The 21,117-nt window shown below is 42.9% G+C and overlaps 1 protein-coding gene across 2 annotated transcripts; it reads left to right on the top strand.

Moving 5' to 3' along the window:
* Positions 1-15,887: 15,887 nt before the first annotated feature.
* On the top strand, positions 15,888-19,892 carry slc2a10 (solute carrier family 2 member 10). Of its 2 annotated transcripts, none has more exons than XM_048254712.1 (6): positions 15,888-16,166; positions 16,865-17,210; positions 17,502-18,731; positions 18,911-19,033; positions 19,194-19,329; positions 19,546-19,892. In XM_048254712.1, the coding sequence occupies exons 2-6, from the start codon at positions 17,207-17,209 to the stop codon at positions 19,637-19,639; spliced, it is 1,587 nt and encodes a 528-aa protein (XP_048110669.1). In that variant the 5' UTR covers positions 15,888-16,166; positions 16,865-17,206; the 3' UTR covers positions 19,640-19,892. The 2 variants fall into 2 exon arrangements, with proteins under 2 accessions (XP_048110669.1, XP_048110670.1); XM_048254713.1 differs by having other exon boundaries at positions 19,278-19,329.
* Positions 19,893-21,117: the final 1,225 nt, after the last annotated feature.

Genomic DNA, 21,117 nt, shown 5'->3' on the forward strand with positions numbered 1-21,117 from the left:
AGCAGAGGGAGACTGTTGAACACGTATTGCTATTTTGCAGGAAGTATGAATCACATAGGCAAGACTTGTTCAGGTGCCTAAAGCGGTGTGGGCTGAACGAAGTGTCCCTAAAAAGTGTGCTTGATGTGGGCACAAGTGTAAAGGGAAAGCGCTATTTCTTTAAGTTTTTATCTGATACTGGGCTGTATGGGAGAATTTAATTTTGTAGAGCATTAGTCCAGCAGGAGGCAGCAATGCAACATTGTGGATGCCAGCTGCCGTAAAACCTAATAGAAGAAGAAGAAGTCGTCGAGAGACAAGGCATGTTACAACTCAAATTCTCATAATTTGGGAGCAATACAGTCGGTTTCTATTTGTCTTTGTAAATAGCATACTGTAAATAAAACCGTAATGTGGAGTTACAGAGTTTGTGACTTGCTTTTGTTCCAGTTGTGTATTTAGGCTACATTAGGTAGCGCGCTATATAACAACTCTATAGCCTACTGTTTGGGATACTTTTTGCCCTCAAAAGAACAATATAGCTAACCTGACCCTAGCCAGATGAATTTCGTTCCGCTTAGCTCCGCCTAGCTTAACTCACATCCATCTGGGACCTCTTCCATTGAGAGTGATTTCTGCAACCGATATTATGGTACAGCCAATCAGGACGCAGGGCGGGAGTTTCATAGATGTGACATGGCGTAGAAGCGACTGTGAGACTGTTATCAGCATCACGGGTTGGCTTCGATGTGAGTGGTTGAAGTAGCACGTCAATAGATGACGGACAAGTGGCTTATTCAATCATATGCAAGCATTTTTTGATTAGGCCCAGCCTTCTGAAGCAACACTTCAATGGATCGGTTCCAGATGGATGAGTGGAGCTAGGCGGAGCGAAATTCATCTGGCTAGGGTCAGGTTACAAAGGTAATGCCTTATACGGACTTTCCTTCGAGAGGAGCTGGTAGAGGGACACTTGGTAAGTGTTCTTTTAGTCAAGTCAAGTTAAGTTTATTTATATAGCGCATTTCATACACAGGTCATTCAATGTGCTTTACATAAACAAAACCAAACAATAATAACAAATAAAAGCATAGAAGGGCAATATAGTCAAAGAATAGTTCAAAAGGTAAAGATCATATTAAAAAGAAAACATAAAACACAAGGTAAAATCATTTAAAAATAAAGAATAATTAGTAAGCAAAAACAAAGGCAAAAGTAGTAAAACAGTAATAAAAGACAAGGTAGAATAATTATCAGCTCGCTCGGTCTGAAGCTCTTTTCCTTTTCTTTGCGTCTTCCGTCAAGGGTTTTCGCTGCTTCTTCGCTGGCTCTGCCATTATACACACGTTTGCAACAATCTCTAGCGTTTCGTTAGCCTGCCTCTGTGCTGTAAACTGATCCTGCTTCGGTCGGCGGGTAGGATACACCGAACTTGCAAGTGGGATATTCTTCCTACAGGTAGTAGGGGCGGGCGAGAGAGCAATCATTCGCCCCGTAATGAGTCATTTAACCATATACCGACTTACGAAGATGATTAATTAACACGAAAACGTTGCCTGGTGTCCCTTTAAAGGAAAACCAAATATGATCATCATTTGGCTGCATTTCCAGTATTGGCGTTACGTAGTTGTTTGTCCACCAGATGGCGCATCGTTGCAAGTTAATCTAAAGTGGGTTGGAAAGACAATAGACGCTTCCTACAAGGACAACACGGTAGTTTACCGCAGAGAACGTCTAATAAGGGTAGGATGATTTCCACATGAAATGTAATTCCCATTTCTTCTTGAAGCCGAAATAAATCTGAGAATGTTTATCGGACATGCTTGGTTTTTACTGCAGGTAGGCTACGTTAATCTTATAGTTATAATTAACTATATAAAAGTTATAATAGCCTAGGACATAGGTAAAATAATGTTACCGTTAGCATTGGTTGAGTGATGGAGGCCAATTTGATTATTGATGTATTTGTAGAAAACCATAAATGCGGTTATAGGCTACAAAGCAAATTGATAACAGCACTAATGGTATCTTTCGACTGTCATCCCATTCTCTTCTGACCATACCTAAGCTACTAGCAGGAGCTATAGGGCCTACTTATCAGCGAGTTAGCCACAACACGTTAGCTAATGTGATGGTTTTCTAATGGAAAATACTGTATATACTGTATACCTGAAAGATAACCTGTCTATGATGCATCCTAAACATCAGGCTGGGACATTTCTGTTCAAAGTCTCAAAAAGCATCTGAGTTAACGTTCATTCCCAAACACCCACTAGGTTACTTCAATCCTCTATTTTCAAAGGTGAAGTAAGGAAGAGCATGGCTCAAAGTAAAGTAACTAGGACTGAAACTACATAAATTCGTCAAAGTTGATAATTTGTGTCAACTTGCCGCAATGTAGATTTATTAACGCACCCGTGATGATCTCCATTTAAACCAAATGTTTTAGAGTGCACGTTAAGAGATGTATCCAGGGCACGGCTGTACCTACACATATTTGTTGCACGTGTTGAGAGGGGAGTCGATGTGCTTTGATTCCAACTTGGTAGTTGTAGTCTATGCGATTAAAAAGCACATGTGTGTGAAGTATCAATGAAACAATGATTCAATGAAACATAATGAACACTTTCATTATGGCTGCTTTAGCCACAGAACTTCAGTTACTGTACAGTGGGTCCCATTTAGAAGTGTCCACTTAATTCGCGCTTTCCGTGATTCACGCAGCTGCCTGAAATGTATTAGGCCTACTACTGATATTAGTACAGTACGCTGTGTTTGGAAAATAGACTCCCGCTAGATTTTCATGTAAAAATTGTTTTTTTTTGCATATTTTGCTAATATAGTGTAAGGAACAAGATTTATTTTGGTTTCAAATTTTCACGATCAGTCTTTAGTGTTTTTATCTGTATGTTTTAAAATAAGCGATTCTAGTCCGAAAAGTGATTTTCACATTTTCTTCTACTTTTTTGACAATTAATTCCACTTTTTGCACACAAAACCCCCAGATAATGTAGAAAGGTTGTTGGTTCTAAAATAATATCCATAGTTTTCAAACTTTGAGTGTCTGAAAAGTGTAAAAACACCTCCTCCTTTGTTGCCTATGTCAAAAACAATTTCTTAATCTTTGCTTTTCTTGATGCTTTCCTTGACCTGCCATGTCATTCTATTGTCTACCTTAAGATAAATTTGTCTTGGAAATAATCTATAATAGTACAGGCAACACAGTACACCACTACATGTAGGTGTCATAGGCATGGGTAGTTACAGCGGGGAAAATAAGTATTGAACACGTCAACATTTTTTTCAGTAGGTATACTTCCAGTGAGCTATTCACATGAGTGAATAGTGGAATGGCATAAGAAAAAAGTATTGAACACGCTAAGAAAAAGCAGTACACAAAGGCAAGGAATGGCAAGGAACAAGCTGGAATCTATAAGTAGTTAGAGAGTAATTATCCCTCCTATCTGTGCAAATTAATATAAACTATAGTAAATATTGATGGGCTATAAAAAGGTTTTTCGTTACCAAGGTGTCACAAAAGAAACATTTCATGATGGGTAAAAGTAAAGAGCTCTCCCAAGACCTTTGCAACCTTATTGTTGAAAAACATATCAATGGAACTGGTTACAGATGCATTTCAAAACTTCAGAATCATCCAGTAAGCTGTATTGGAGCCATTATCTGCAAGCGGAAGGAACATCACTGCATCATCAACCGGCCATGCACAGGATCTCCTCACATGATTTCTGACCAGGAAGTCTGAAGGATAGTCAGAAGAGTAGCCCAAGAGCCAGGGACCACTCGGAGAAAGCTCCAGAAAGACTTGGAGGCAGCAGGTACAATTGTTACAGAGAAAATCATAGGTGATGCACTCCACCGCCATGGCCTCTATGCACGCTCACCCTGCATGACTATTACTGAAAAAAAAAAACATGTCAAAGCTCATTGAAAGTTTGCTAAACAACATTTGGACAAGCCTATGAAATACTGAGAGAATGTATTCTGGTCAGGCGAGAGCAAAACTTTTTGGATGTCATACTACACCATATTTGGAGGAGAAATGGCACTGTGCATCACCCTAAAAATACCATACCAACAGTGAGGTTTGGAGGTGGAGGCATCATGGTGTGGGGCTGTTTTTCAACTCATGGTACTGGCAGACTTCATACAGTTGAAGGAATGATGAATGGAGTCATTTTGTTCTGGGAGAATCTTTACATCCACCAGGAGGAAGATGAGGATGAGACATGGCTAGACCTTCCAGCAGGACAATGATCCAAAGCCTTCAGCAAAGGAAACTCTCAATTGGTTTCAGAAAGGAAATGAAGGCCCTGACCTTGAATCCAATTGAACAGTTTTGGAAGTTAACTAAAGATCAGGATTCACAAGAGGGACCCCTGGAATCTTCTATATGAAAAAAACTCTGTTTAAAAGAATGGGCCAAAATCACACCTGAATACTGCGACTGATTAGTTTTGTCATACAGGAAATGCCTTGAAGCAGTCATTACAAATAAAGGCTTTTCCACAAAGTATTTGAGAAATTTCAGTAGACGTGTTCAATACTTTTTTCCTGTGTCATTCCACTTTATTACACATAACTGTTCTTATGGACATTAATTAATGGATTTTGTCATATGGGTGGCTTATCAGAGTTAATACTAATGTCTGGGGAAAATTTCATGCAAATAGCCTCAGTATACTTACTGAAAAAAATGTTGACATGTTCAATACTTATTTTCCCCGCTGTAAATAGCAGTAGGCAAAATTAACAAACAAAATAATATAAGGTACAAACAAACTGACAAACCATGGATAAAAGTTACAAACAAACAAAGACAAACCACGGATGGCCCGCTCACAGCCTGAACTAATACAAAAAACAAATAACTCAAGGGAAAACATTGGTCAGACACTAAACCATCTGCATTTGCTCTCTTTAATCTGGTACGCTCTCCAAATGAGCCGGGGAGCCTGGGAGTTGGTCAAGGCTAAAGTTAACACCATCTTGGTCACTGTGATGCTAAGCACTAGTCCTGGTGTGGACTATGGCTACCCTCAATGAGTCTCTAACTACAGGGTTACTGAGGCCTGGCTCCCTCCCGATACCCCCATGAGGCTGTGGAGCAGCCAGTGCTGGTGGGCTGGATGGATCTTGACTGGTGGGAACAGGTTTAAGCTCGGAGCGATGCATGGTCTTAAGGGGGCCCTCCTCCCCATATGGCCTGATCTTATAGTGTGTGCCAATTCCATCCAGACACTCCACGTATCCTGGATTTTGTGGCGACCGTGAAAATTAAATTGCAAAAGAGTGTACATGTACTAGAGGTCTGCACTCTCGCTGTAGACCTGCAGGTCCCGACGCAAAAGAGTGCGTTCGCGGATGCGGGACAAACCGATGATTCACTGCACTCCCGCAAATTAAATATGTGTGTAAAATTAAATATGGAAATGATTAAAGTACTGTTCATAACTATAGTTCAGCTGGATGTTCTGTTAGGCAGCATTAAAAAACGGGGTTTAAGCATAACTGACGGATAGCAGGCCTATAGCCTATATTGTCGTTTACGTGGGTTCAATTTGTTCCTGCTGCTTTTTGTCAAAACTAAAAAAAAAAAAAAAAAAAAGCATGACAGAGGAAGAGGGCACCAGACTAGGCCTACTTCAGTTGTTAGCCTACATTCAGAACCAAGAAACTGACATCTGGAGTCTCTCAGGTGTGTGTGCTCCTTTCGTGAGAAAGAAAGAAAAACTGAATAGGCTATCCCTCCTGCATGCGGGCTTTAGTGGGCGGGAGCTGGACATCATGTTACAGATGCGGGCGGGAGCGGGACTAAAAATGACACATTAATGCGGGAGCGGGACAGAATATTGCGGGAGCGGAAAAATCTGAAAAATCAGTCCCGCGCAGACCTTTAACATGTACATTACATTTAGCAGACACTTCTTGACAAAAGTCACTTACATACTGTATGTCGGCTATATTACAAGGGATCACATTGTCCCCGGAGCAACTTGGGGTTAAGTGACTTGCTCAAGGGCATAATAGTGGAAGCCGGGAATTGAACCAACAACTTTCAGGCTACTGCACGCTAGCCCAGCTCCTTAACCACTACACTACCACCGTCCACTAGAAAAAGACTAGAATGACGTGGTAATATGGGTACGGTGTCAGGACCACCATGCCTTTGATATGCCGCAGCCTCTTCTAAGTGTCTCCTAGCACTAGCATAGACAGAAGGTCTAGCCAAGTCAGGTACTCTTGATGTTGCACCACCCAATCAGTCAGTGGACTGTCCCTGTGGTCACCTCCAGTTTTTCCAAGTAGGTGGTCGACTGGTAACTTTGGCTTCTGACCAAACATCAGCTCGTATGGGGAGTGCTGTGTGGACTGGTACATGGTGGTATTATAGGCGAACAGGAGCTGAGGGAGCTACTGGGGCCATTTACGCTTCTTTTCAGGGGTAAAGTCCTGAGCAAGTCATGAAGTGTCCTGTTGAAATGTTCACATTGACTATTCCCCTCTGGATGATAAGTGGTGGTTCTACTCTTTGTTATGCTGTAGATGTCACACAGGTGCTTCAACAGCTCCCCCTCAAAGCTGCGCCCCTGATCAGAGTGGATTCTCCATGGCACGCCATACACATAGAACCATCTCTCAGTTAAAATCTTAGCTACGGTGGAAGCTCTCTGATCAGGGGGGGCAAAGATCTGGGTCAACTTTGAGGAAACATTTATGACTACCAGAACATTCTCTTGTCCTGTGCTAGCCACTATGCAATCCAAGAGAGTAATATCAATGGAGATTATCTACAAAGGCTGTGTAGCCAACAGATTTCCCAAGAAGTTTCCGGCTTTGGTTGTCTTGCTTTAGCAACCACACAGTGCTCACACTCAGAACACCACTTTTGCACCTCATGCCACATCTGGGGCCAGTAGCACCTCTGGCATATCAAATCTGTGGTCCTGTCCACCCCCAGATGGCCATGGTTGTTGTGTAGACTAGTGAGCACTTCGACTCGCAACACCTTGGGCAGTAAATGTTGCAGCACTGGATCCCTGGAAGGAGGAGCCTGGATCGTTCGGTACAAGGTCCCATCCACTTCCTGTATCTGAGACCACTGGTTTATCAGCTGCTGGACTTCCATTGGTTCACTCCACTGGTCTTAACTGGTAGGTGGTCGTCCCGGTCGCCAAAACCACAGTATCTGAAAATAAAGGGATCAGTCCCTTGCAGGACTTTCAGGTCTCTTTTGGTTCGACCAGGGATGGTGTCCACCATACACGATTCTGTCATCCAAGAGTTTAGGTGCACTCGAGGCTTACATGTTGGCTATGACAATCGTCAGGGGGACATCCAGGCCATGTGACACAGATCGCACTGTGTTAGTGGGGCTTGTGGGAAGCCTAGAAAGGGCATCGGCATTGCAATTAGCTGTCCCAGGACGATATTTGATGTTGTAATCAGAGGGCATGCGGAGAAACCCAGCACTGTTCCAGAGTGCCCAGTTTCGCTGACTGCAGGTATTGGAGGGGATTGTTGTCAGTGTACACAGTGAACTTGTTGCCCAGGAGATACTCACGCATTTTTTTTCCGTGATTGCCCACTTGACTGCAAGGAGTTTGAGTTTCATGGCACTATAATTTGACATGTTCCTCTCACTTGGCCGCAAGCCCCGGCTAGCAAAGGCTATTGGTCGCCGTAACCCATCCTCCTGTCACAGAACTGCCCCCAATCCTGCATGGCTTGCATCCGTCTCTAAGATAAAGGGACGACTGAAATCTGCATAACCGAAGTCTGGCGCTTGAACAAGCCGTTCTTTTAAGGCTCTGAGTCAGGGCTGGACTTGGACCAAAAAATGGCCCGGGCATTTTTGGCCATGGCGGCCCACCATGATTATTTATACGATATGCTGAGGCACACGACATACCAAAGGATATATGCGCACATTTATCATCCATTTCGGGAAAGCAATGTTTCACTAATATTACATGATAATAATAACTGTAAGCTGTAACACCTGCAAACTATAACTTTATGGCAAGCTAAAATAACACTAAGTTGGACACCGAGTCTACTCATAGCATTATTTGAAAACAAAGGCTATTAAAAAACACACACACACACACACACACACACACACACACACACACACACACACAAGGGTGACCACCTCCAAACCAGCAAGGACGAGGTTGTGCACAAAACTCTATAGGCTACTAGTATTATGCATGTTTGAAGTCTGACTGAATAAAATGAGTCCTGTAATTATTTCCTATGTTGAGCATTTACACAGTTTTAGCCTACAATCTCCCCAGATACTATTAAGTGAAGATACACACATACCAAAACATTTTCATTGTTACGGGCTATCATAAATTCTGTGTCATTCTAGTGTCTTTCTGAGGGCGTGCGTGTGTAGCCTAGGCCTACGTGTGTGTGTACCTGCCTGTACGCGCACAGAAATGTGATAGGTTTGCTTGTTGTACTGCTTCAAGATTGACAACAATTTAGACCAATCATGACTGACTTCAGATCTCAAAGAGTTGATTGCGTTCTAAGGCCGACCACTCGTTGATTTGTTGTGGATAACTTATTTTATTTGTTCTCCTCTCCGCGTCGACGACAATCGAATAGCGCAATGTAAATGCAGATGGCTTCTTTGCTACTGATGCATGTTGTAGAGAAACGCTGAAATGCATGTCAATCGAAAGCGGAGGAGCAGGTGGTCACCCAGCCCTCCACACACACACACACACACACGCACGCACACACACACACGCACACATCAGCCCTCCCTGCATGAAACGTCCCTCTTCATTCTGCTAACATTTACAGTAGCTGACCTCTTCCTCAATTTGTCCCTGCTGGGTAACGTCTCTCTCCTCCTCCTCCTCCGTAACGTCTCTGTCCACCTCCTCCGAATCCACCTGTACTTCTCCTTCCTCTGTGTAACTACACTGTACATCAAACGTAACGTCTCTCTCCTCCGAATCCACCTGTACTTCGCCTTCCACTTTGTTACTACACTGCACATCAAAGCTGTGTTCCACTCCTTCAGCCTGTGCACTCGATGTCGACGGCCCTGCACCCGCTGTAACAGTCGACATTGGGGTGAACATTTCTGTGATTGACACATTTTGCTGCGTCCACTTGTAGGCTTTTTAGCCTTTTGTCTTGCAGCTTCTATGCGCCCCCCTTGCGCTTTTGTGGTTTATTAGGCCTACTATCCATTTTCACAGGCGGAAACTCACTTCTCTCCGCGGTCAGACAGCTCAAATGGCAACATTTGATAACCCTGGGAGGGGAGGGGGAGGGCTGAGAGATGTCATTGGACTAGCCCAATGTCAGTCAAGAAAATCAACCAATGGGCCGCGTTTCGTGTCTCAAATACCGTCGCGGTGGATATTTTTTAAAATTATTATTAAATTATGACAGCCCCGGCCCAAAAATGTACGTCGGCCCGGTACGCCAGATGGCCAGTCCATGCCTGCTCGGAGTCAAGAAATAGTTCTGAAGATAACCTGAACCTGACTACATTCAATGTTATATCCAATATTGGATAGTTATTGGATTGGACAGATGTCTCTTTTTTTGTAAATTAAATGTATGCAAATTAGTGCATAATTAATGAGATATTGTTAAATTACATCCATAAACATATTTTCAGAAAATGTGTAATGTAAAGAAATAGTGTCTCTACATAAATAATCAACTAGTAAAGTTTCATAAGAATATCAAGGAGTTACATTTTTTACCCTATTCACCCGTTCTATGGAGGCCAGTTTTAGGCCGCAAATCCTAATTAGCAGGTTTAAAACTAAAAAAATCAGCTAAGTAAATATGATATTCAGAATCAGCACCCAAAAATTAGTCAAAATACCCTCTTTAGCAGTGTTTTCTCACATTTGACCCCCAAGTGATAGTAGTCCCAGTCTTAATTATGCATTATATAAATTATGATGTCATCTAAGTGTGAAAATGGATCGTGAAAATTTGAAGACAAAAAAAAAAATCTTGTTCCTTAGACTCTATACTAGCAAAATATGCAAAGAATCCAGCGAGATTACACAAGACACCGTACTATATGCAAAACTATTAACTTTTCGCCAAGAGGTGGCATCTTAAGTCCGCTTGATACTGCCATTGGTTCCCAAAGGAGATTTTATTTGGGTCGCCAGCATAGCCTAGTGACAATTTATGTTGTGTAATAGACCTAGCATAGGGCCTGCCTTATATAGCTTATAGTCTGTTAACGGTCACGGTTTTGTCATAACTCCCTCTATGCATTTTTGCATTTAGAATAGCTCTGAAACTGGGGGGCAAACACGTCGCAGAGGGGGCGCCAGTGTGTGGATATCTCAATCGCAAAATTAAACAATATTTCTATCGGGCGCCTACCATGGACAAGGCCTAATCTGCCGGCGATTTCTTTTTCGATTTCTTAAAAGATTGAGGATTGTCTGGCGAAAGCCAGACTAATCATGGACCTCACAGTTGCAAAATGCAAGGGAACATGAATCAGCCTATATTTGCACAAACAATAACGGACAGCAGCTCTTCAAATTGGCCCGTTAAAATGTGTATGAACAGTCTAGCGACGCATTTCATGAAGGCCCTTTTGGACATTTATTTATTATTTAGTTACTTGCACCACTGGGTAAAACTGCATTTTGTTTTCGACTACTGGTATTTAATATGTGCATTGACAATAAAGTTGAATATCATATGAACTAGATGACTAAACTCTTGCATAATGTAGAAGAAGAAACATTCACAAAAATCCATGACATGACTTCTCTTCTTGAAAGCTGTTGAAAACTGCATGGAACTGACAGGGATCGTTTTGTTACAGACAGACAGACATAATGCTGCCTTCTGCTTTTCTCAAATACAATGTAGCCTACAGGTGTACCTTTCATCAGTCCAGTTGCAATGGATGGACTGTGATGAACTGCCCTACTTGTGATTGTTATAAAACCTTTAAAATCTCTAAACAATGCTACATTTTTTTTGGCAAGTGCTACAAATCTATTCACCTTTGCAGCGCCAGTAGGCTACTTTCTGTGCGGCCCGCAAACACACATGCTAATCAAGCATACACAAAAGTTTTAAGAGTGGGGGATGGAGTAAAAGATGGAGACAAATTGATTAATGTGATTCCGCTGTGTTTTCGCGGAATGGATGTACAGGCTATTTGACGCTATTTTTTATACCTCTTCTACAGTTCCAAACAAACATTTAAAAAAAAAAAAAAAAAAAAAAAAAAAAAAAAAAAAAAAAAAAAAAAAAAACATAGTCCAGTATTTCTTTCGAAATTGAAATGAAGTTGTATGCAACAGCAAACCCTAGCTTACTAACAGGTTGGAATTTTGAAATGTCACGTGATGTTTCGCGTGAGGTAGCCTCCTGTTGACGGAAGAGGCTCTGATTGAGCAGCAGAGAAGAGCAGGAAATAAAACACGTAGCAGGATGGCAGAGGATCTCTACGAAGAGGAATATTTTGGATTAAAAAAAAAGAAACGGCGACGAAATTGTGAATTTCCAGAGCGTGTTACTCCACACTCGGCAATCGAATCCTACGGACTTTTCCCTTAAAGATGGCAGCTGCAGCAGCAACATTTCCGGAAAGGTACTGGCTTGATGAAATTCATTCTGGACTCTCTATCCGACCACATAAAGACCTCGGGATACTCCGGTTTGGCTTTAGGGACCCTCTACTCACTACCATGTAAGTGTAATGTTGTTTGGAACTGTAGAAAGAGGTATAAAAATAGCGTTTTGTAGCGGCAAAATGACATGCCCGGGTCACTTCCAGGCTAACGAGTTGACTAAAAACGGTAAAATCAAACTCTCAAAACACATCCGAATGACATGATTTTGATGTCAACTCAACGTATGTACTCCCAATCATCCGTAAATTGATCTAAAGTGCATTTTACTCCGGATAATTCCTTTAAGGGGGGAGAAATGGGACGGACCCTTTGAGTTGCAGGTTTGACAGGTTGAGTTGCAGCAAGAAAGCCATTGCAAAGACGTCAGAATAAGAAAAAGAGGCTTGCCTAGGCCATGAAACACCGCCAATGGACTGCTGAAGACTGGAAGAAGGTAGCCTGGAAGCCAGCCAAGCCAGCGAACACAAAATTTGAGGTCGGGAAGTTCGGTCTGGACATGTTCCATTGTGGAGCAACTATGCCCAAACCAGGGCAGTTCGGAGTCACGGGTTGGAGAATGATTGAGAATGGCTACGTCAGGCTAGGAAGAAGGTGTTATAGCAGAGAATGTCCCCTGCCTTGTGGGCCTTATGTGTTTTCTGTGTGTTCTAGGACCCCCGTAATGAGACGAGCTCACAGTGTATCCCCACTGAAACTTTGAGAAGCTCTTCAGTACCGTCCTGTACTTCAGCATGCACCAGTGCAGATATCAGTGATGAAATTGAGAGAGACATCAATGACCATGACTTTTCTTCAAACTGAGAATAGAGTTGGTTATGTGAATCACACTACTGATCATCAGTAATCACCTCACATTTTACTTGCAGGACCTGACTGATTTCACTTCCAAATTCATTTCTGCTAAGGCTCTGGAAAGCATGCATCATTATTCAGAACCTCACAGGCCCTTTCTCACTGTTAGCTTACCAAGACTTAATTTGGACCTCAGGACTGAGACTCTGAAGGTTGTGCAGGACGCTGCAACAGGTCAAGAACTGGCTTTGAAGGTGGCCATAGAGAGCATGAGGCGAGAGCTGAAGCAAATGTTGAGTTGCAGACGGGGAAAGAGAAAGGAAGTTAGCAGTCCTGCTGGAGGGTAGACCGATGAGGGTCACAAAAATGGATAAATGGAAGGAGGAAAAGAAACATCTCCCATCAAAACACACTCAGGAAGAAGGAGAGTGTGCTGTTTCACTGCTCAATGAGGCAATTGATGAATTACCCAGTGTGATACATACCCTTGATTACCCACTTTGGAGCTGTCCAAAGCCGTCTGTCTGTATTCAGAGTAACATTGTTCAGATATCTGTGAGAGAGGCTCCCCTGGAGAAGACCATTTTCTCATGTCAGAGTTCCCCTTCTACGTCAAAGGAGCATGCGGTAGTCCAATCTCCTGTTGCAGATGCTATGAAGTGTCTAGAGGAGGAAAATAACGCCCCAGCTCCTGTCCTTTCATCTGAGGTTGGTGCATTAGTGTCAGAATACTAGGCTATCATCCTTGTAGCATTGTCATTTACAAGATGCTATTTTTCTATCAACAATAAAATGTGCTGTGACATTGGCTCTGCCATCTAAGTTCCTTCCTCTGCCATCAATACTCCCTCCTCTGCCATCCAAGCTCCCCCCTCTGAACCCATACCCTGGAAATCCAGAGTTCTAGCGGGAGCATGATTGAATTTTCTCAGCGAGTCACTCTGGCAATGAGTAATGATGCTCATAGCTTATGTCCCTTGTATCGTGGAGTACCAATCACATTGGTGTATCTGATATAGGTGGGCCAGAGGAGAGCTAAACAGATGACGACAACATCGAAGTCTGGAGTCAGTCAATAAACATTGGTCGTAGTCATGGGCGGACTGGCCATCTGGCATACCAGGCATTTTCCCGGTGGGCCGACGCACCTTTTGGGCCGATAGAATATGCTATATATATATATATATATATATATATATATATATATATATATATATATATATATATATATATATATATATAATTTAATCATTTTTGCCAACGTTCGGCCCAAAGGAAGGACAATCAGCGGCCCATTGGTTACATTTCCATATTGACACTCGACTGATCCAATAACAGCTCACGTCAGGCCCCACCCCTCGCATTTTGGCTCAGAGCCAGGATTCTGTGAACGCATCAAAAGGTAATCGAAGTTGCCTACACGAAATTGCGGCGGGTGCCTTTAGTGACAATAGTGCAAAAGTAACACCAATGTAGAACCTTCAAAAATACAATATTGCAAGTAGGCTAGCATAGCTCAGATCTGTGCGCGTTCTCGGTGTTGGGATGACTTATGGCCAATCGTGTAACGTGGAGACGCACTAAACCGCCTCTATTTAAAAACAATTACTTCCGCATTCATGAGCTTAATCTACACTGCGGTCATTTTTTGTGTCTAACCTTTAACATCAAATAAATCAATTGTCATCAGTTGTTGTATGGTATGGACGTCCATAGTGGGATATTTGCACGCACAGCACTATTAAAGCGCATTCGAGATCCAAAATGTTAGTAGAGGCGGAGCTCCACCTGTAAGATATATGACAGAATCCTACACGTGAGAACTTCGTTTTTAAGACAATTGATTGGTCAGTGTGCGGTAGATTACACGATTTGAGCTATAACTTAGCACATAACCTCCTCCCGACCAGGTTTGGTTGACAGCATAAGATACCATGGTGATATAGCGACACTAAAACAGATCCACTTTCGTGTCACAGCATAGCCTGGCTTTGAGCGCAACATACCTCGCTAACCCACTAATCAAGACTCGTAGTACACCCCACTGGTAGGCTGTGTGACATGCCATACTTTATTTTGCTTAAAAAAAACAACATTTCTAACGGGGTGACGATACTTTTGGGTTACACTTTACTTGACAGTGTCGACATAAGAGTGACATGACACTGTCATGAACGTGTCATAAACGTTTATGACATAACGCTTCTGTTATTAAGTGACATTTGTTTTTTGTCATAACAAGTTAAGGTTAGGATTAGAGTTAGGGTTAGGATTAGGGTTAGCTTTCATGTGTCATGACAGTGTCATGTGTTCATGACAGTGTCATGTCACTCTTATGTCGAGACTGTCAAGTAAAGTGTTACCAATGTAAGTAGTACTTCACTACATATTCACATATTCACGTCATTACTTCTGAGATATCTGAGGCATCTTTAAAATCATGCCCCCAGAGTGTAGCACTGTTGTAGCTGCCTGCAAATCATACCCCCACAGTGTATCACTGTAGCTGTAAAATCATGCCCCCAGAGTGTAGCATTGTAGCTACAGCAACTTGAATTAGGTGCAGGCAGGCCATTTTAGCAATTGGACTCTTCTAGTAGCCTATGGCATCATAGAAGAGTAATGTGCAGAGTGCAGTTTGGCATTGTTCCCTGAAATATTCAACGTCATCCCTGACAAAGAAGTTTTCTGGACGTCTGCATATGTTAGCATTATTCATCCTTTCAGGATAAAGCTACCATAGGCATTGCACCTCCATGCTATAGATGCTGGCTTTTGAACTGTGCACTATAATAGCAAGTTGGATGGTCCCGCTCCTCTAGCGTGAGTGAGCGAGTGAGTGAGTGAATGAATGAATGAATGAATGAATCTTGCCCCAAGGGGAATTTGTCTATGTCCATGATTTCCAAAAAGAATTACACATTTTGATTGGTTTACCCATTTCTGGCTCATGTCTATGGTTTCTTTTGCATGATATAATTTTAAGCAGCATGTGTGGCAGCATGTAGCATCTAACTGTGCTCATAGACAGTGGTTAGGCTACTTACTGGACATTTTCCTTACTGGACATTTTATGAGTGTTGAATCGCTCTAAAAAAAAAAAATGAAAGCAGAAATAGGCCTAATTTAAAGGTCCAGCTCCACATTTCTTTACATCATCCAGTCGTTTCATATATTTTCAGGCAGTTTGTCGACTAATGCATTAATTTCCAAAACAAAAAAGTATTTAAAGCCTTTCTAGTCCATTTTTAAAATTCACATGAATAATGTGTGCACACAAGATAGTTTCCACAAGATAAGAACTTGTGCACACGAGGTATACAATACACTCAGGTCGGAAAATAATTTCTTTCAGAGGTTTCTGCGCAGGTCTAATTAAGGACATGTAAAACGGTTGCATTTTGAACGTAGGCTAGGCCTATAACTTTCAGACGAGCGTTCTTTCCTCGCAAAGGCATGCAGTAGCCTGGCTGTGTGACCAAAACACAGTGAAGAGGGCTGTGCTTCGAAACAAACGTTCGACATTTCATTGGATGGAACAAGGAGAGCAAGAGAGTGCAAGTATCCCCCAGTCCTGTCAAGTTGGTGAGAAACTTGATGCAATTTGAGAAGACTCTGCCACGTAGGTCCCACTTCCTGGTGCCCAGATGCCGTCTGTAGCCTACAACAATGACCGCTACATCGCAGGGGAAACATACTTGTTTACACCGATTAAACTAGGTAAGGCACTATGCTGTTCGGATTGTCGCTTCTTGATATTTGGATATATTTCCACCTTCGAAGACCTGGAAAACGCCAATTATGAAGTCTGCATATTCTATCCTATTCAGAGAACGGAATGTTTTGCGACTGACTTACAAGCCAGAATTCGTGAAAAAGTTTGGGTTCTTATTTATCTCGGTAAATAAAATGCCTGCTACGATACCACGATATAGCCCACTCGCTCCCTTTGTGAAGTAGAATCTAACGGGCACCTCGTAGCTTATTTGGTGCCAAATTAAGCGCATACAATTATAACACTGAGATAGTAGGCTAAATGGATGAGAAGCCGAGTGCCTAGGCTACTAACATTTTTGAGAGACTGCATAGCCTATCTACATGGAAAAACGGCTATGCATGGTTTCATCGTTATAGGCTACGGACTTAGGCTATCGGTGAAACAAGGGATAAAAAGTCAGATAGGCTAGTTCTAATTGTTTGTAAATACATGATGCACGGTAAATCATGGGCTGAAATTTGCTCATAGCAAAAACAAATCTAAGCTCTCTATTCCGCGCGTTTAAGCTCTCTATTGCGCGCGTTGGTCATCAAGTGATCTCAAGTGGACTTCACTTGTCTAATGAAATCATGGGCATCAACAAGCTCGTGTAGTCATGGATACAGACCTAGATTCAATTGCTTTCTTTTCCCTGCTGCAGGACGCAGAAGACATGGAGGTTGACATCAAAGAGCAGCAGAGAGATGCCCGCCTGAAATGTTTCCATTTAGACCTTTCATACTTTAATTAGCCAATTACAATATGTCGCTACTGTGTAACCCGACTTCCTCTGGAACAGCACAGTCCACAAAGGAAAGACTGAAACGTTTTACCCTGCCAATTAAAGTATCATTATCAATGACACCTGGACACTGAAATGGAATTATTGACTCAAATGTTGGCCTAAGTTGTCCTATTGCCAGCACCTGATTGACAGTGGGATCTTCGATGAAGATAGGATGATCTGATCCAAAAGCACAGCTGAGTAACCACGTTTTCAAAAATGGGTGAGATATGTTATCTGTGACCTGTGTGTGTGTGTGTAGGCCGGTGTGGTCGGTGGCAAGGCAATAGATCTTTTTCACAGCAGCCATTTTGACATGAAATAGTAGGGCAAGCATAGGTGTTACTAATTATGTGAAAGAAGTCTCTTCAATTTAAGTGCAGCAGAATCAGAACCTTAATTAATGTCATTAGTAACACCTGGGTTTGCCATATATTTCATGACAAAAATGGCTCCATAGGCTAGCTTTAGGTGGTGCAGGACCATGCTCATGATGTTTTTCCCTCCCTCTCAGGTTGCCCTACTCCAATGCTGGCGGCATCTGTGTCCACATTGGGAGGGCTGGTGTTTGGCTATGAGCTGGGCATTATCTCTGGAGCACTCCTCCAGCTCAAAACACAGTTCCATCTGGGCTGTGTGCAACAAGAAACCATAGTCAGTGCTCTGTTGATGGGAGCATTCTGCGCCTCATTGATCGGTGGCTGGCTGATTGATCGGCGAGGGCGACGGAACTCTATTCTGCTGAGCTGTGTTTTGGTGATAGCCGGGACCAGCTTGATGTCCACTGGCGGATTTTTTGCCATCCTGGTAACAGGCCGGGCGATAACAGGTTTTGCCATTTGTATCTCCTCCATGTCCTGCTGCATCTTCGTGTCTGAGATGGTGCCCCCAAAGCGCCGGGGCCTGATGGTGACTCTCTATGAGGTGGGTATCACTGTGGGCATCCTGAAAGCGTTTTCCTTCAACTACATCCTGACCGATGTTCCTGAGGGGTGGAGGTATATGTTTGGTTTCGCCATGGTGCCCACGATGCTCCAGCTGATCTCAATCTGGTTCCTGCGCTCCAAAGTGGCCTCAGCAGGCCGCCTGTCACGGGAAAGCCACAGAGGGCTAGTGGAGGAAGCGGGCACTGAGGTTCCAGGGGAGGTTCACCAGGAAGAGAGGCAGGCGTACAGCACGTGGTGTTTGTTCCAGAGCAAGGACAACATGCGGACACGCACATGCATCGGGCTGGGGCTGGTCCTTTTCCAGCAGTTTACAGGGCAGCCCAACGTGCTTCTATACGCCTCCACCATCTTCCACACGCTGGGCTTTCAGAGCACGGACTCGGCGGTGCTGGCCTCGCTTGGGCTCGGCATCGTCAAAGTCCTCACCACCCTGGCATCCACGGTTTGTGCTGACCGCGCGGGTCGCCGGCCGTTGCTGATTGGTGGGAGTGCAATGATGGCAGTGGGCCTGTTGGTCATCGGGTTTTTGAGTGGCAGTTCAGTGCTGGATGCCAGAAGGCCCTGCAGTTCACCTGCCAATGCCACACTCAATACTTATGGCAATGCTAGCCTGATCAGATCTCTACCCGCATCAGGGACTCCTCAGCTATCAGCAGACCCCAGGCCCCTCACCCAACTCCATGCTATCCCAGTTCCTACAGAGGCTCCAGGGGGAACTGACCAAGAAGCAGTGAACTGGGTCATTTTAATCAGCATGATGGCTGTAGTGAGTGCCTTTTCAGTTGGCTTCGGACCAAGTAAGTCCACTGGGTATATATTAATAGAATTGTAATATGCATGTTGATACCTCGGAATATTCTAAATTTGTTCATGCTGCAAATGGGATATTTGTACAATTTGTATCAATTAGTGAAACGGATGATGGTTAAAATCAGGCTTTGGGTGTCCATAAAATAGTGTTGCGTGTTGTGTTTAGTGACTTGGCTTGTACTGAGCGAGATATTTCCAGCTGGAGTGCGAGGAAGGGCCTTTGCCTTCATCAACTGTTTCAACTGGGCAGCCCATCTCATAGTGACCTTTTCCTTCCTCAATGTCTTAGGTAAGTTTGCTTTGGGATCCTGTGCCCATTTTCACACTTTCACACTAAACTGAAATGCACTATATTGTGAGACTACATTAAGATAACCTTGTGCCTGGAACAGAACTGTGAAGTGGTTTTTAGTGGATGCTGATTTGTGGTTTCTACATCCTTTTTCCAGATGTAATGGGTATGTCTGGGATATTCCTAATGTATGGAGCAATTGCAGTGGCATCCACTGTTTTCATCTTTTTCATGCTTCCAGAGACAAAAGGAAAGTCACTTCAACAGATTGACCGGGAGCTCTCAGAGAAAAGGTAAAGCATTTGGATTCTTTTTACATCTAATCAGACTGTGTATATTTCAAATCAAAGTACCAGTTCTTATCAGTTTGTAGCACCATAGTTAATGCAACTTGTATGAGCTGCTATTGATGTAATGCAATTTCTTTCTCTAATTATTTTACAAATCACCCATCTGATGATGCCACAGTGCAAGATGGTCGCCCAATTATCCATTGCTCTTTTTTCCAGATTCCATGACCGATCTGACTGCTTCCGGAGGATAACCAGGGTATCCTCGCCAGGGTATCAGAGGGTGTGTAGCATCTCAAACTCTAGTGTGTAGCAGTCCACAGCAAACCCTAGTGGCCCACAGAGACCTGTGAAGCAAGGTTACCATAGTGATGTTAGGATGCAGCCACTGTTGAAAGCCTCTTTGCATAATGTGATCATGAATTGTACTAAATCAGGAAATGCTCCTTCTCACATGAATACTTCATACTTGAATCAATTGAACCCAAATGGAGCTTGTGTATTACTGTATACATATTTTGTATTATTAGGGCCCGAGCACCGAAGGGCGCAAGGCCCTATTGTTTTTGTAAGGATTATTATTATTATTATATTAACTTTGTCTCAGAGCGTTTTCCTTTTTTGAGGTGGTTAAGATGGGTGACAAGTCTTGAAATTTGGCACACACATCAGGTGTCACGCAAAGCAGTTAGGTACAAGAGCTTGGCCCCGGGCGTGGCCCAGGGACTCAGTAGCGCCCCCTTAGGTGATTGAGGCAGTGGTTGGCACATACTTTCAGCTAGACGCATCAAATTTGGTAGGTGTGTGTATCTCCTCAAGATGAACAACTTTCGTATGTACAATGCATTAGCCACACCCAACAGGAAGTGAGGTATTTGGGATTTTGTGCGGACTAAAATGTGATGAATTGTGATGCCAAAAGAGGATCTTCCCATCGGTGAAAACGCATGAAATTTGGCACACATGTCATGAGGTACCATGAATACACAGGGGAAAAGCCTTGGCACTGGGCTTGGCCCAGGAACTCCATAGCGCCCCCTTATGTCACTGTGACTTGTGGTTGGCATATAGTTTTAGATACACACACCAAATTTGGTGGGTGTGTGTAACTCCCAAAAACACTCCACTTTTGTATTAACAACCCATTAGCCACGCCCACAGGAAGTGAGGTAATTAGGATTTTGTGCATTGTGGACACGATCAATTTTAACGTACTCCTCCTAGACGGTTGATCCGATTCATGTGAAAGTTGGTATACATGATGCCAGTATGCTTCTGATTCTAAATTGTGAAGCTTTTTTTGATATGTTGTAATTTGACGAAATGGCAAAACTCTGAATTTTTATACCCTTCCACATAAACAATAAATGTGTCTTAATTCACCATGCATGGCTTGATATTTTTAAATTTCACAGGTCTTTGAATACCATGGGAGTGATGATATTGACATGCCCATAATGCATATTTGGCATAGCGCCACCACCTGGCAACAGAAAGAATGGCAATTACACTGATGTCACATGATCAATTTTTACATACTCCTCCTAGACGGTTTGTCAGATTCATTTGAAATTTGGCAAATATGATGCCAAGATGTTGCTGATGTTAAATTGCGAAGGGATTTTTGATATGTTGTAATATGTCATGATTTAATATCTCACCACATAAACAGGAAATGTGTCATAAAGTCACAGTGCATTGAATGGTCTGAAACTTCTCAGGTTACTAGATATTATGATTATGATGATATTCAGACACCCAATGGGCCTGCCTGGCATAGCGCAACCACCT

Source organism: Alosa alosa, chromosome 10 (genome assembly GCF_017589495.1).
Source record: "Alosa alosa isolate M-15738 ecotype Scorff River chromosome 10, AALO_Geno_1.1, whole genome shotgun sequence".
Classification (NCBI taxonomy): Eukaryota; Metazoa; Chordata; class Actinopteri; order Clupeiformes; family Clupeidae; genus Alosa; species Alosa alosa.